Source organism: Paraphaeosphaeria sporulosa (genome assembly GCF_001642045.1).
Source record: "Paraphaeosphaeria sporulosa strain AP3s5-JAC2a unplaced genomic scaffold CC84scaffold_1, whole genome shotgun sequence".
NCBI classification, from domain to species: domain Eukaryota; kingdom Fungi; phylum Ascomycota; class Dothideomycetes; order Pleosporales; family Didymosphaeriaceae; genus Paraphaeosphaeria; species Paraphaeosphaeria sporulosa.
This window is the reverse complement of record NW_017253360.1, coordinates 1,954,153-1,967,300: the sequence shown is the minus strand read 5'-3', so window position 1 is coordinate 1,967,300 and position 13,148 is coordinate 1,954,153. Positions and strand designations below refer to the sequence as shown.

The window sequence follows — 13,148 nt, the reverse complement described above, 5'->3', positions numbered from 1 at the left end:
AATATATGGCTTACGAGAGCCACTGCGATTTCTCACCTCCCGCATCAAATGTCCGCCTTCTTTCCTCTTGTGCACCATAATCGACTCACACCACGGTTTCTGGCTTACGCATCCGGCCGGACGTCTTGCAAGCCGAAATGGACCCTGCTCAGCAGTCGAAGAAAAAGGTTCCATATAAGCGGAGGATGACAGAGAAACGGCGTAATCAGAACCGAGCTGCCCAAAAGACATACCGTTCGTTATCGCACATCGACGATCCTTTAATACTGCTGACTTATATCGTAGGAGAGAAGCGCAAAGAAAGATTAGAGCAATTGGAACGTCAAATCACGGCCTTGCAGAACAACGACAGGGATCGTAGGCCAGATGGAACTGGTGCAGACAACGTCCCTGAAACAACATCTGGAGACGTTATCGAAGACTTGAGTGACATCGACCTTGAGTTCCTGGAAGATGACCAGTCGGTTCCTGCACCCGAATCGTCATTCGCAGATCTCAAGCATCTGCTCAGAGGCGACGACGCGCCGGATCTCGACGAATTAGTACAGTTCGCACTGGAGGAAAGGCCTGACTTGAGCAAGATTCTGATTGCAGGTCTCAGATTGCTCAAAATAGAAAAAGAAACGACTATGACAATAGATAAGAAAAGACGACCTGTTACATGGGCCACGGGAAACTGGTCTACTCTAACGAGCAACAGTCCCCCCTCGGTTATATATCCCCTTCCAGATCCCTCGATAGATGGTATCTTTCTTAGCCGTCAATCGCAAATCGAAGTCGTGTTCTACAACTGCATGAAGATTGGGTTGTCAATCGAGGAACTGATGAAACCGAACTGTCAGTCGCCGTGGTACTCGCCAACAGCATTGATGCCCTCTTCTGCCCTTACATTGGAGCGCGTACCTCCTGATCTAATTCCAACACCTGCTCAAATACGCTACCCCCATCACCCCTTCATAGATACCATACCGTTCCCATGGTTTCGCGAGCGCGCCATTACGCTGGCATCCATGGATCCACCTGCTTACAATCGCTCGGAACTCAAGAAGGATATTCTGCGCGGTGGATTGATAGTGTGGAGGTCTCGCGGGAAGGAAGAGGGTTTACCATGGGATCGGAGGAGCTGGGAAGTACAGCATTGGTTTTGGGAGAAATGGTCATGGTTGATTGAAGAGCAAGGACGAGTGGAGCAGCAATCAAAGTGGTGGCAATCTATGAGAGGGAAGTGAGCGGCATTAACTTCTAGACTGCTGCTACACTAAGCCAGCCGGTGGATGTCGCTCACTTGAGAAAGGTTCTTATCTCCCGAGCTGTGAGCCAACGCCATGACGTAGAAACAATTGACGAGATTGGTTTTAGCGACACAGTGCGACAGAGCTTATTCTATGCTAATAAATTTCAGACAGCCTCTCGCCGCTATATCTGTGCAGCGGTCAGTCATGGGCGGGGTCTTTGGCCGTAGCTCTCCCGCTTGGACGGACTTGAAGGTGCGTTCGCATTATCCTCTTCTAAACCCCCCTTGCGCTGGATATCCGCCCCTTAGAGGTCTCTGCAGTACTTTCAGGACTAGGATGTTGTTCATCCACCATTATTTGATCCGTCAGAACTGGCCGCAGCCTGTACCCAGCATGTTCTATCTTTGGGTGTTTTGCGTCCTTGATGTTGACAATGCCCAGCTTCTCCCTAGGCAGGGTGACTATTAATGCTTCTGCATGATTCTACCAGGTGCCGTACCCAGCTCCTCCATATGCGAGACAATGAATTTGCAATGTGGTGTTGGAGTGCCATTCAAGGCGTGCATATGTCATTCGGGGATTGTCTCGTCCGATAGGACACTTGTCGAGTCAGTCTACAAACATTTCTATCGTACTCTCTAGGACGATAAAGGTGCCGCCAGTGATTAGGATAATAGCAAGGCCCAGGAAGTTGAACCAGTAGTACAATGCACGGGCAATTTTCTGCAGTGCTCATTAGACTAATGGCATCAATCCTCTCAAGTCAACATACCTAGTTCGTGAAGATGTATTGGCACCCTGTATCGTTTGGTCTCGCGAAGGCGTGTTTGAATTCCGGAGTCGACGAATGTCAGGCTGATATTATTCATGAGTTTCACAATGTGATGGTCAAACCCCACGCATGTCTGCATCTGGTCCCACCAGCGTTCGCCCACTCAACAGACTACGCTATCAACCATTGATCACTTGTGAATCCCGAAGTCGTTGAAGAGCCACCATCCCAACGATTGAAACTAAGCAGTCAAGACGTACAATCGACCACCTACATAAATTCCCCATCCTCCGCGAGCGCGTTTTCAGATCGCAGTTATCATAGCACTTGAACCCATCTTTACCCTTATATCTGGACGGCTGGGAAGAGCTGGACGCTCTGATACGTGTCATTCCTCGGTGGCTTGAAATACAAGCACGGTTGGTGTCATGTGTGGAAACTGTCGGTACGTGCACTAGTGGAAACGAACTCTTCTGCTGATCGAGACAACAGCATCTTGCTCCCAATTGTAGCACCTACAAGTACGGGGCTGAAAAATGTGGGTTGTAGATAATAATGATTAGAGCCTACGAATTGCGCTACAAATGCTTGGTCATGCTACTCTACCACGGAGACCACCCCGTTCGCTGCACGCGTACATGAAGCAGAAAACCACAACGCCATTCATGCCGCCAACATAGTAATGATCATGACCCTGCTGCCCTATGTACCATGTCTCATGTCATGGATATCTGAAAATTGCTTAGCCAACCACAGCTTTCATACTCAGCCGCTCCAAGAATCCGCTCAGGTCCTCCTTCTTTATCTCAATGACGCACGCCTCAAAACTATCCATGCGGACCCTCGCACCAGTCTCCCTAACGACTTCCTGGAAAGCATTGCCGAATCTGTTGCGTCCACTTTTGCTGACGTCTTCTTCGTCTTCGCTTTCGTCATCGTCTTCCGATTCCTCCTCTTCCGAGTCCTCAACCTCGTCTTCTTCTAGGCCTGCGGCTTCAAGGCGCGCGATTCTGGCTTGCCGCTTACGTTCCCTTTCTGCATTTTTTGCGGCCTTCTTCTGTTCACGCTCCCTGTTCTTCTTCTCGCGCTTCGCAATGCGTTCCTTTGCCGATTCGGTAGCGCCACCTCCGCCGAGGCCGACCACGACGTACCGACCCTGTCTTTCGTCCAGACCAGCCATGACCAGCTCGCTACCTCTGTTCCGGCCCTTGGTTCCGTTCTGCTCGACAATTGCTTCTGCAACCCATAGCGCCAGTTTTGTCAGGGCACCCGAATGAGTGAAAAGTTGCACATCTGGACCTTCTTTCACGACAGCCATGCGAAACGCTTTCAAGTGCCGTATCTGTTTCTTCTCAATCAGTGCTGTGCCTGTGCGAAGAATGGCTTTATGCAAATGTTGCGCAGTCGAGATGTGTGCAGTGAGGGTGTCTATGTCAGCGAGGGCGTCGTAAGCGGTGTAAAAGCGGGCTGTAATGCGGTCCTGTGCTTCGGTTGAGGAATCGAGAGCCTGCTCAGAGTGGTCTTGGGTACCGACAAAATTGAAAGAGTCTAAGGAGGAAGCAGAGAGCGACTTTGCATCGCCTACTTCTAGAATGGCACCAAGGATCACGCCGGTATCAATGGCAGAGAGACAAGCTTTCCAACCCCAGCAGCGAACGAAGCCCCATCCGTCTTTGGAGTCGCCGCCTCGAGGTGCTGGCGGAACTAGACCGTCAAGTCCGTACATGGGAGCAAATCTTAGAAGACGTTCGCGCAGGCCTTTCTTCAAGTCCATGTCCATGTGAGTGTAATATTGCTTGGATTGTGCGAGACTCAGGCCCATCTTAGCAAGCAATTTGTCCAACCGGCGTTTTCCAGATTCGTTCCAGAGGTGCAGTCTAGCGGAGAGATATGGCGAGTGTTGCATGCTCTCGTATAAGCTCCAGTGCCGTAGGAGCAGGAAACGCGGTTCGGGTGATAGTCTTATCGACTTGTCTGTCGCGGAGCGGGCACTGGTGGGAATGACACCTGTTGAATCACCCATCGTGGCCTCACGAGCCAAGTCTTTGATATCGACAGGATTCAGACGACGGACTTCGTCACGCAGCACGGAGCGTATGCGTTCTCCTCGATCACCGTTCCAGCCTGCTGAGCCACCAGCCGCCGAGAGAGGGTTGAGGCCTACCCCACTGCCTGTTCGACCGTAGAGCTCGAGGCTGCTGACTCCAACGATGGCGTTCCAGAGAAGGTCGTTATCTTCTCTACCGAGCTCCGATGCCAACGAGTAGACGAGGGACGAGACGGGCTCGGAATATGAGGCTCCTTGATCGTAGTACTTTTGGAGGGTCTTGTCATGTTTTTCGCGCATGGCCATGAGCTGCCTTCGGAGGCCTTTGATCGACTGCTCCTTTGGTGCCGCGACCGCAGGCGATGTTGATCTACTTCGCGAATCGGAGCGCGAGAAGTCTGATGAGCCGCCCAAGATCATGAGGCCGCGTCGTGGTGGTCTTCGTTCGGGGGTTGAGGGTATCGATGCACCCTGTACGTCTGTCAGACTGACATGATGCAGAAAGCAGAACCAGAACTTACCGAATTACTTCTCCGCCGCTGGGCTGGGCGTTCGTCGTCAGACATGTCCTCGTCCGAGTCCTCGGCCCCGCTCCATGACTTTCTTTTCTTAGGAGCCTGCCCCGAGGGAGGCTCGTCGGCCTCTGCATTGTGCTCTTGATCATGTTCGTGTCCTTGCTCACCCTCGTCGTCTGATTCTGCTTCTTCGCCCAGCTCGGGCATTTCTTCGAGCGCACAGTAGGCCTGGCGCTCGCTCTCCAGCTCCTCTTCGATGTCGCCGTCATCGAAGACTATGATGCCGCCTTTGGAGGAGTTGTAATTTTTCTGTAGCCTTGCCTTCTCCACACCTGCTCTTTTCCTCACCCAGTCTCCCGTAGCTGGGTCCTGGGCAACGGGCGTACCGAACACGTTGGACAGATTCCACGGGCGCCTTGCATCCATGAGCCATACCTCCACGCCGCCTGTGCCCCCGTTCCCGGCCTCGTCGACCTCCATGCCGAATATCTCTTCGAGATCCACCATGCCGCCCACGCCCAAGCACACGACAACACCCCCGCTGCCTCCGTGTGTAGTGCGCATGGGCCTGATCAGGCCATCGGCGGCGCGGCTCAAGTCACCGTAGCCCGCGATGGGCTGGATCTTGTGCGGAACATAATCGCGTCGCAGCAACGCGGTGAGGATGCGGCACGCGCACAGCGCGTCGGGTTCGAGGGCGACGAGCAACAGTACGGGAGGAGCGGCGGCATGGTTTCGTTTGGTGAGGTTCTGGTACAGCTGGGCGATCAGGCTCCGGGGGAGGTACATGGCGGACAAGGAGTGCGGGCGCGCTGCAAGACGCGTCCGGTGGGCTATCGAAGCACTCGCAGCTAGTGGCAGCTCATTGCTCGGCAGGCGCCCAAACGATAGGGAGGGCAAGGTGCAGGTGGAGCGGGACGGGCAAGCAATTGGTCTCGAGTGTTGCGGGAGCTTGCACGAGGGCGATGCCAGCACGCGAGGATGCGCGCTGCGGGAGCGAGAACGCGTCCACGAGGCGCTAATGCCCACCATCGCCTAGCGCCACAGTGACGGTTGTGCAGCGCTGGCCCGCTACGCGCACACGGATCCCGCAGCGACACCTCGAGCTCCTATTCCGAGCCCATGCTGGCGTGTCAGGATCAATTGCTGTACATGTTCATGAATTCGTCACTTTCGTCATCCGCTGGAATGCTCGCTTTAAAAACAGATGCGTCGGAAACGAAGAGAGTCAACCCCAGCCATCCCCTTCAGCCACCCTTCAGCCACCCTTCAGCCACCCTTCAGCCACCACCTCTACTCATCCGCCTTACGCCAGGGTGCTGTTACACCATCTGCAAATCCTTTTCTGCCTGCAGCTTCGCACGCACCTCCCTCCTCGGATGGAAGAAATGGGACAGTCCCAGAAACGGTGCATTGACCGGGCTTTGGCCCGTATAAATGAAGGCATCGTAAAGGAACCCGCCAAATATGCATCCGAGCCACGGTGCGACCATGGGAATCTGACAGCGTTAGCAATGCTTTACGTTTGATTGCCACTACCGTCTTCTTACCCAGAAATAGTATCCGCCCGCCGACCACACCTCGGACCCATACCCCAGAGCATACGACATGAGGCGAGGTCCAAGGTCGCGAGCAAGGTTGAGTGCATATCCGGTTTCCCAGCCAAAACATGATCCCATGCCGAAGACGAGGAACAGGAGCATGAATGGGAACCATTGATCGCTCTGTCCACCGCGTCAGCAGGAGCGGGGACATGTACATGGATTTTCCTTACCTTTGCCATTCCCATGTTGGCGCGGTCCTTGAGTGCAAAGATAACAAACATGAGAATCGCGCTCGCAATGAACTCGGAGAAGAATTGACTCGCTTTCGTCACGAATGGTTGCGGGTACGTAGCGAAAATCCCAGCTGTAGCCTTGGGCGCCGGTGGCACTGTACGCATTCCATGTCCACCCTCGTAGTAGTCGATGGCGCTGATATAATTGGCGTATACGATGCATGAGCCGACCATACTGCCGAGCAGCTGGGCTGTAAAGTAAGCAGGGAACCGCCGCCACGGTAGCTGCCGGTAAAGGCAGTTCGAAAAAGTGATGGCCGGGTTCAAGTAGGCACCGCTATCGCCAGCCACATAAATCCCAAGCATGACCCCGAGGCCCCAGCTGCAGATCCAAGATTTAGCAAGAAGAATGGAAGAGCTCAATCAATTAACCTACCCCCAATTTACACTTTGATAGTTGCCAAATCCACTTCCACCGGGTGCTCCTGAGGTTTGACCTGTCGACAAGAGGACCTGTGCAATCGAGCCATTGCCAAACGATATCATGATGACTGTGCCCCAGAATTCGGAAAAGGGTTCCCGAAGAGTGGTGCGTACTCGAGACCAAAAGAGGTCCTGTCGTTCGTGCTTTGCATGGTCGTCTTGGAGTGGTGCGAGAGGGTGCAGTCCGAGACTGGTGCGATGATGGCGCATTGAAGGGAAGCCCTTGGTGGAGGTGGAACTTGACGCGTGCTCTAGCCGTCGGTGGAAACTTGCAGAAGCCTACAAGTGCTCGCAATAAGAACCACTTTGTATGGGCCTGGTTGAAAGAATGCTCCAACGAAGTGAAGACTTGGTTCTTTTTGGTGGTCCCGCTATGGCATTTGGCAGTCTTAAGTACGATTGCTACGATGTGAAGTGGGTCTACAGCTATGGGTCTTATGGAAAAAAGTCAATAGCTGGGAAAGATGGGTCACAGAATGGCATGGCTCCACCACCCCGTTAATGCCATTGTCCACGGGCAAGTTAGGGTACGTCGTTTGCACAACCCCCGATGGTCGTTGTTCTGCGAATAGATACATCGTCTTATTGAAGCATCTAGCAATCACAGATGAATCAAAGAAATTCCCATCACAATGCAGACTTACGAGCAGTTGCCTTTGGAGAAACGGGGCAGCTTCACCTCGGTTCGTAAGCCGAAGAATGACGTTGGTTGAGTAGGTCGATAACCCCTGCAAAACTCTGTTTCGGCCCTCTCGTCACGAGGAGCTAGTGCTCATACATGAGGAAGGCTGTGGCAATAGTGGATACATGGCATTTCAGTATTTCTTCAAAATCGCATCTTTGTGCATCCGCGGAATTTTATCTGAGTGGGCCCGGGTGGGCTATGATTGCAGTCTCCCCTGCATAGCTTTCGGCGCGATACGGAATGTGGTATCGTTCAAGCACTACTGCATTGCAAGCTATTCCCGAGATCTCCGATGCTCTGGAGATCGTGTTTGATGCAACATCATCTCTGCAAAACTCGACGTGTGCCCTTTTTTATGTGTGTTGTCTCATATGCTTAGACTGTAGTAAGACTTTGCCACCGTCTTTTGCGAAACCATCTATGTTCAATTGCAATTCCAATTTCTGTAAATGATAAACTGTGCCTTGGACAGCAAAGGGGGCTACCTAGGTAACGAAGTATTTGCCGCGTAACAATATTGCCATCGTCGATCATGTTTGCGATAGTGTTTGTAAGGCGGCTCAAGCACGCTACGAGCTAACGACAGTAACTCAAAGGCACCCTTTATCTCGGTATTGCTACCATGCCATCCACGTTGAGAATAGCGCCGTTTACCTTGTCCTTCTATGTAGCCTAGTCGATGCTTTAGCTACACCCTCAACCGCGTGCTACTTGACTGCAGCATACTCATGGCTATTGCCCTTCACAAGAAGAAGCGGGGTGTAGAGAGCCATGCAACGCATATCGAACAAAGTGCGCGTGTCCTGTGCGCCTATATTTTGATTCGTATCGCAAGTCAAAGGAGGACAGTTCAGAAGATCATTGTATACGTGATGTGTCCCTTGAGACCGTCTTAGCCATGATGCGTTGTTACCAACGAGCAGTACCACCACCAACTAGCGGTCTCTAGACCCAAAGCTTATCGTCTTGAAAAGTGTGGAGGTTGCCCTTGACCACCAACGCGCCGTGATAATGCTATGTTCGAACCCGTCGACACCAAAAACCCCTCATGGTAGGGCTTCTCTGCAAAAGTTTTGCGCCCTTAAAGGTCATTGCTCCGTGATCATTGGATAGAGCAGCTCAGACAGAAAACTCAGGAAGGAAGGACATGAGGCTAGAAGTACATGGATCCTGGCACAGCGCCACCCAAGGCCATCTCCCTAAAACCATCTGGCACTTTCCAGCCGTGCGCGGTGCAGGCGCGAATATACGCATCCATGGCTTCGCCAACACCGTAGTCTGTACGGCTGGCGTTCTCGAGACGTGCAGGTTTGGGATCGACAGAGCTCATGGCCATGCGTACCTGTAGCAGGACTGATTCGATCGTAGACACCGCGCTCCAGCCATTATTCGTGAGAAGCTGATAGAGTTAGCAATCGATTCCAGTATGGAAGGAGCTGGACCAAGACATACCTCCATACAAAGAGCACCACCTGCAGTAACATGACCACCTCCACCCTGATTGAAGCCCAAAAAGCGTGGCTTGATGACACGGACGAACGGTGGAGACATTGGGTAGTCTTTCCCGAATCGCATCTCTAGCACAACGCTTGTGATTCCCCTCTTCTTCATATCCTGCGCTAGCGGAAGCTCTGGGTCGAAAGAATGCAGCTCTACAATCCACTGGTACATATTCTCCATCTTCTCTTCGTCAATGTGCCAACCTAACTCATGAAGTGGTGTCCTATTTTGAATAGCAATGACCGCTTTGAAATCTTGCATCAGACGACGAGTAGCTGATGGCGTGGCCCAGGCTGGTCGCGCAAGCATCTGTAGGAGACTATAGTCGAGTTTGCCCGGTACATAGTCAGTCAAGACTTTGATAGGTGGCGGGGGAGATGATTTTGTGCCGATCATCCTAGAGAAGAAGCCTGAGGTAACCTTTCCCTTCCCCTTTGAAGGAGTTGGCGTGATGATACCCGCGTGGAGGGTTTCCTGCTGAGGTGTGAGAGCATCCTCGTTGAAGATCAACCGATCCTCTTCCAACGTAGCTACACTAGCTCCATCATCGTCTGCGTCGAGCTCGATCGGATCGGCGAAGCCTGCACCGGTCGCAGTCTTGCGACGCTTAGCAGACTGATCAGCTGTGCGAGCCCCCTGCCCACGGTGGCTCGGAATAGCGGATCGTGGGATGACCAATTGGCCAGACACACCGCGAGGGGTGTACGAGCTGTCTTGTGGTATCGGACTCGTCGGGACCACCTCTTTGGTGGCCTTTTTCAGTGCAGATGGAATGGCATAGTCCGGATTCCGCGTCTGAACGAAGAGATACCGAGTCTGGATCCAGTCCAATTGGGCAACAACAAGATGAGGGTTCGAGCTCACAAACTCCTTAGGAGCATTGACGATTTCATTCAAGGCCAAGGCCTGGGAGACACGCAGGTCGCTCATGGGCCATCCGCTGCCGGACATCCCTCCATAGACGTTAGAATAGCCTAAGCTCGTGTTGACGTCGAGAGAGTGGTAAACACCGTGTCCGTATGCTCGGCCATGAGCGGTATCTTTGAAGTGTAGACCTAGATTACGAAGTCAGAATTATCAATCCAAGATGTAGACCCATAATGGAGAATTTTAGGCCGAATGCAGAGCACGTTGCAACATTCGCATATGCTGGACTTCTGAAATCTCCGGGCCCCTCGGTACCTGTCTACGATGTACACATACCTTCGCGGATGATGCTATGCCAGTTGTGGAGGGGGCTGCCATGCCAAGCGAACAATGTGTCATGCTCGAGGGCCAGTCGATGAGATGTGTCCCGAACAGCCTGCACGAAGCGGCGCTCTTTGTCCGGAGCACCCATCGCAAAGCGGAACTGTGTCCAGCCGGACATACCACAGAGACGCTCTTGACTCCCAACACCCGATGCATTAGGATCCTCCACTTGCATAATGCAAGCTCTATTGGAGGCTATGATCCAACGCAGCACGCCAAGAGCTGCAGGAGACAACCGATCCACCCAAGAACTCAGCGTTGACTGTTTCTTGCGCTGGAGATATTTCCTCATGTCATCGACACTAGGCAATAGATCGAGCAAGGCATATATACCCTCGCGCTTGTGGGTCACTGAAAGTGAGTCAAAGTTTTGATCGTACATGTAGAAAGACGCCTGCCTGAAAACGTTCTCTGCCTGCTCGACCTGAGGTGCTGGTGCGGGAGTTGTGGGCTTCTTCGTCGGGAAGCCATTCTCCTGGCCTGTGAATTGTGAAGTGGTCGGCACAATGGGCTCAGCAACTTTGATGGTTGGGTAGAAATATGTCTCGGTTACACGGCAGTGCAGTGCTTTGGCCTTATCGTTGTTTAGACGGATGACAAGCCAGTCGCCTGCCCTGAAGGGACATTTCACTTCCGGTGCGTCAAACATGATTTCTTTCGTTGCAGCGTTGAATTTTAAAGTTTCTTGTGCATAATGTCAGCAACTACACGGAAGACTCTGATGCGGCTGCGAAGAGCGCGCACTGATCAGGTGGAACTGAGTGATGTCTGTATAGGAACATGCGCGAATGTTGTTCAATAGCTTACCTGGCTTCACATCTGCACCACCTGTTGCAGCTGCCTGCGATGCCAGATGAGTCTGATTCTGTGGATACGTGTTGTACGTGTACTGCTGGGCGCTTGTGTAGTCGCCCTCATAGGCGGATGATGGAGGGACCATGAGGCTCAACCCGGTGGGAAAGTCGTTTAGCTTGTTGGATAGCGCGCTTGTATAGCAGAAGCTAATAAGCAGATCAACGACCTTAGGTTGTGATAGAATCTCGTGTTCGATACTAGGCCCGAAACCAAGTGACATGTACTGATATAGGCAGAGCGGCTGCTCACATACGTATGGCTTGATAGCCTGCAAGTCATCTGGCATTTTGCGGAAGCAGATGAGACAGAACTCTGTACAGCGCACAAAGTGGCGCAGAACGAATTGCATACACACTAATGGAAGTGAGTGCTCTCCACCAGTCCATGAATCAGCGATATGATCCGCTGTAACGATTGCGGGATAAGCCGTGCTGACCGCTTCGGCAGTCATGTACTTGTCTTCTAAGCCCAAATCGGAAGACTTGTGAGAGCCGAGGGAGTCGTGATAGAACTCCTCAGCGCCGTTCCATGACATGCCGTTATATCGAAACTTGAGCAGCTGGGGGAACCTATTTTCCAAGAGGTCATGGAGCGGACGGGAGATGAAGGAGTTCCGGAAACCCTTGTGCATTGCCGCGCCTTGGGATTGAGATGCGCCATTTTGATCTCCCTCTAGCTCTTTCTCGCGTTTCATTTCTTCCTCTTTACTGAGCTTGGTGAAAGCCTGGACAGCCTCCTGCAAGGTTGGCTTGTACGTGTTGCTGATCCCGATTTTGACACCGAAATGACGACGAGCAGCAGCCACATCATAGCCCTCCATGTCGGACATATTCTTGTAGCCATTGGGATAAGCAATGACGACGACGAGGTATTCTTGCGGCTGCACCTGCCAAGCTTGCATGGCCTCTTCGGATATGCCTAGCTTTGCTATACGGCAGGAGATGGACACATAACACGCACCACCCTCTAGTAGCGCACCCTGGTGGCCTACTTTGAAACCGGCTACCCTGGCGCTCAGAAGATCAGATCGAATGCGGGATCGAAACCTGGAGGATGATTCCATATGGTCCTGTGTGGACGCAAGATGGGCCTGCATGGAGAAAGGCTTCTGAATCTCATCGTCATCGGGAAAGAAGTCGTCCACGTCGTCGTCATCGGAATCCTCTTCTGCCGTACCAACGTCTTGCGAGTTTAACATTTGGTGGTCACCGTCATCGTCTGTAGATTCGAGCTTCCGCGATGTAAGCTCCAGTAGTTGCTCAACGGATTTGCCAAACGCCGACTCTGCGATGCCGGAGAGAGCGTTCGCAACTGGCCCAGGAGCGTCGTCAGGGGCGATCAACATGTACATGTGACTTGAAGGATATTCGGAGACGTCGGGAATAAGTGCTGAGAATTCGTACTGTTTGCCGTCGGCCAAGCAAAGGAAGGTAAACTCTCCGTCATCGCCTCCAGTCTGAACATTGGAAATGCCTACATTTAGTGAGTGACTTTTACTCGAAGCGATGGGGCCCAGCTGGGCATAGATAGCTCAGAAGTAGAGATACAATCAAGTTTGTGCAGACATGGCGGACATTGCATGACCCACGGTGGTCTGAGTCGAGGGAGAGACTTACCGGCGATCGACACGCCTGTCTGGGCCTTCTTCAGGTCGGCGATGTACTGCCGACGAGGCATGCTGGGCGCGCAATCGAGAAGGTCTGATTTGGTGGTGTTGTCGAGCGCGCGGGCGCCAAAGCAGGCGTGAGCAGACGAGTGTCGAGGTGAGTGCAGACAGAGCCAGGGTTAGATTCGGCACAGGGCCAGTCCTAGTGAAGCTGTCCGTGGCTTACTGCGTCAGTCAAGAACGGAAAGAGCAGGCACGCCCTTCAACAGAAACGCAGGGACCAACACATGGACGAGAGGATGGTTGAGAAGGGGACGGAAGGGAGAAAACAGAGCCTGGGAGACAAGCGCAGCTGGAGCTACCCGGCGGCGGCAAACACAAACGAGGGCCTAGCGTCGCTGTGCTCGCTGCGGGTGCCTGCA

The 13,148-nt window shown here is 52.8% G+C and overlaps 4 protein-coding genes across 4 annotated transcripts; 1 reads left to right on the top strand and 3 right to left on the bottom strand.

Annotated features, from left to right (window-relative positions):
* The first annotated feature begins 56 nt into the window (after positions 1–56).
* Positions 57–1,348, top strand: CC84DRAFT_1200998 (uncharacterized protein). Its single transcript, XM_018181698.1, has 2 exons — positions 57–234; positions 286–1,348. The coding sequence occupies exons 1-2, from the start codon at positions 138–140 to the stop codon at positions 1,227–1,229; spliced, it is 1,041 nt and encodes a 346-aa protein (XP_018042206.1). The 5' UTR covers positions 57–137; the 3' UTR covers positions 1,230–1,348.
* A 1,229-nt stretch (positions 1,349–2,577) lies between these two features.
* CC84DRAFT_1159274 (CDC45-like protein) lies at positions 2,578–5,720 on the bottom strand. Its single transcript, XM_018177181.1, has 2 exons — positions 4,576–5,720; positions 2,578–4,525 (listed from the first exon to the last, which is right to left on the bottom strand). Exons 1-2 carry the CDS (start codon positions 5,356–5,358, stop codon positions 2,750–2,752), a joined length of 2,559 nt encoding a protein of 852 aa, XP_018042205.1. The 5' UTR covers positions 5,359–5,720; the 3' UTR covers positions 2,578–2,749.
* Positions 5,721–5,891: 171 nt separating this feature from the next.
* On the bottom strand, positions 5,892–7,669 carry CC84DRAFT_1192244 (aquaporin; the record flags this gene model as incomplete). Its single annotated transcript, XM_018181236.1, has 5 exons — positions 7,608–7,669; positions 6,783–7,108; positions 6,344–6,728; positions 6,120–6,293; positions 5,892–6,068 (listed from the first exon to the last, which is right to left on the bottom strand). Exons 1-5 carry the CDS (start codon positions 7,641–7,643, stop codon positions 5,892–5,894), a joined length of 1,098 nt encoding a protein of 365 aa, XP_018042204.1. The 5' UTR covers positions 7,644–7,669.
* An 804-nt stretch (positions 7,670–8,473) lies between these two features.
* On the bottom strand, positions 8,474–12,878 carry CC84DRAFT_55447 (ubiquitin-conjugating enzyme E2 Q2). The gene is made up of 5 exons (XM_018186676.1): positions 12,737–12,878; positions 11,073–12,593; positions 10,218–10,949; positions 8,967–10,069; positions 8,474–8,913 (listed from the first exon to the last, which is right to left on the bottom strand). The coding sequence occupies exons 1-5, from the start codon at positions 12,795–12,797 to the stop codon at positions 8,668–8,670; spliced, it is 3,663 nt and encodes a 1,220-aa protein (XP_018042203.1). The 5' UTR covers positions 12,798–12,878; the 3' UTR covers positions 8,474–8,667.
* Between the last annotated feature and the right edge of the window lie 270 nt (positions 12,879–13,148).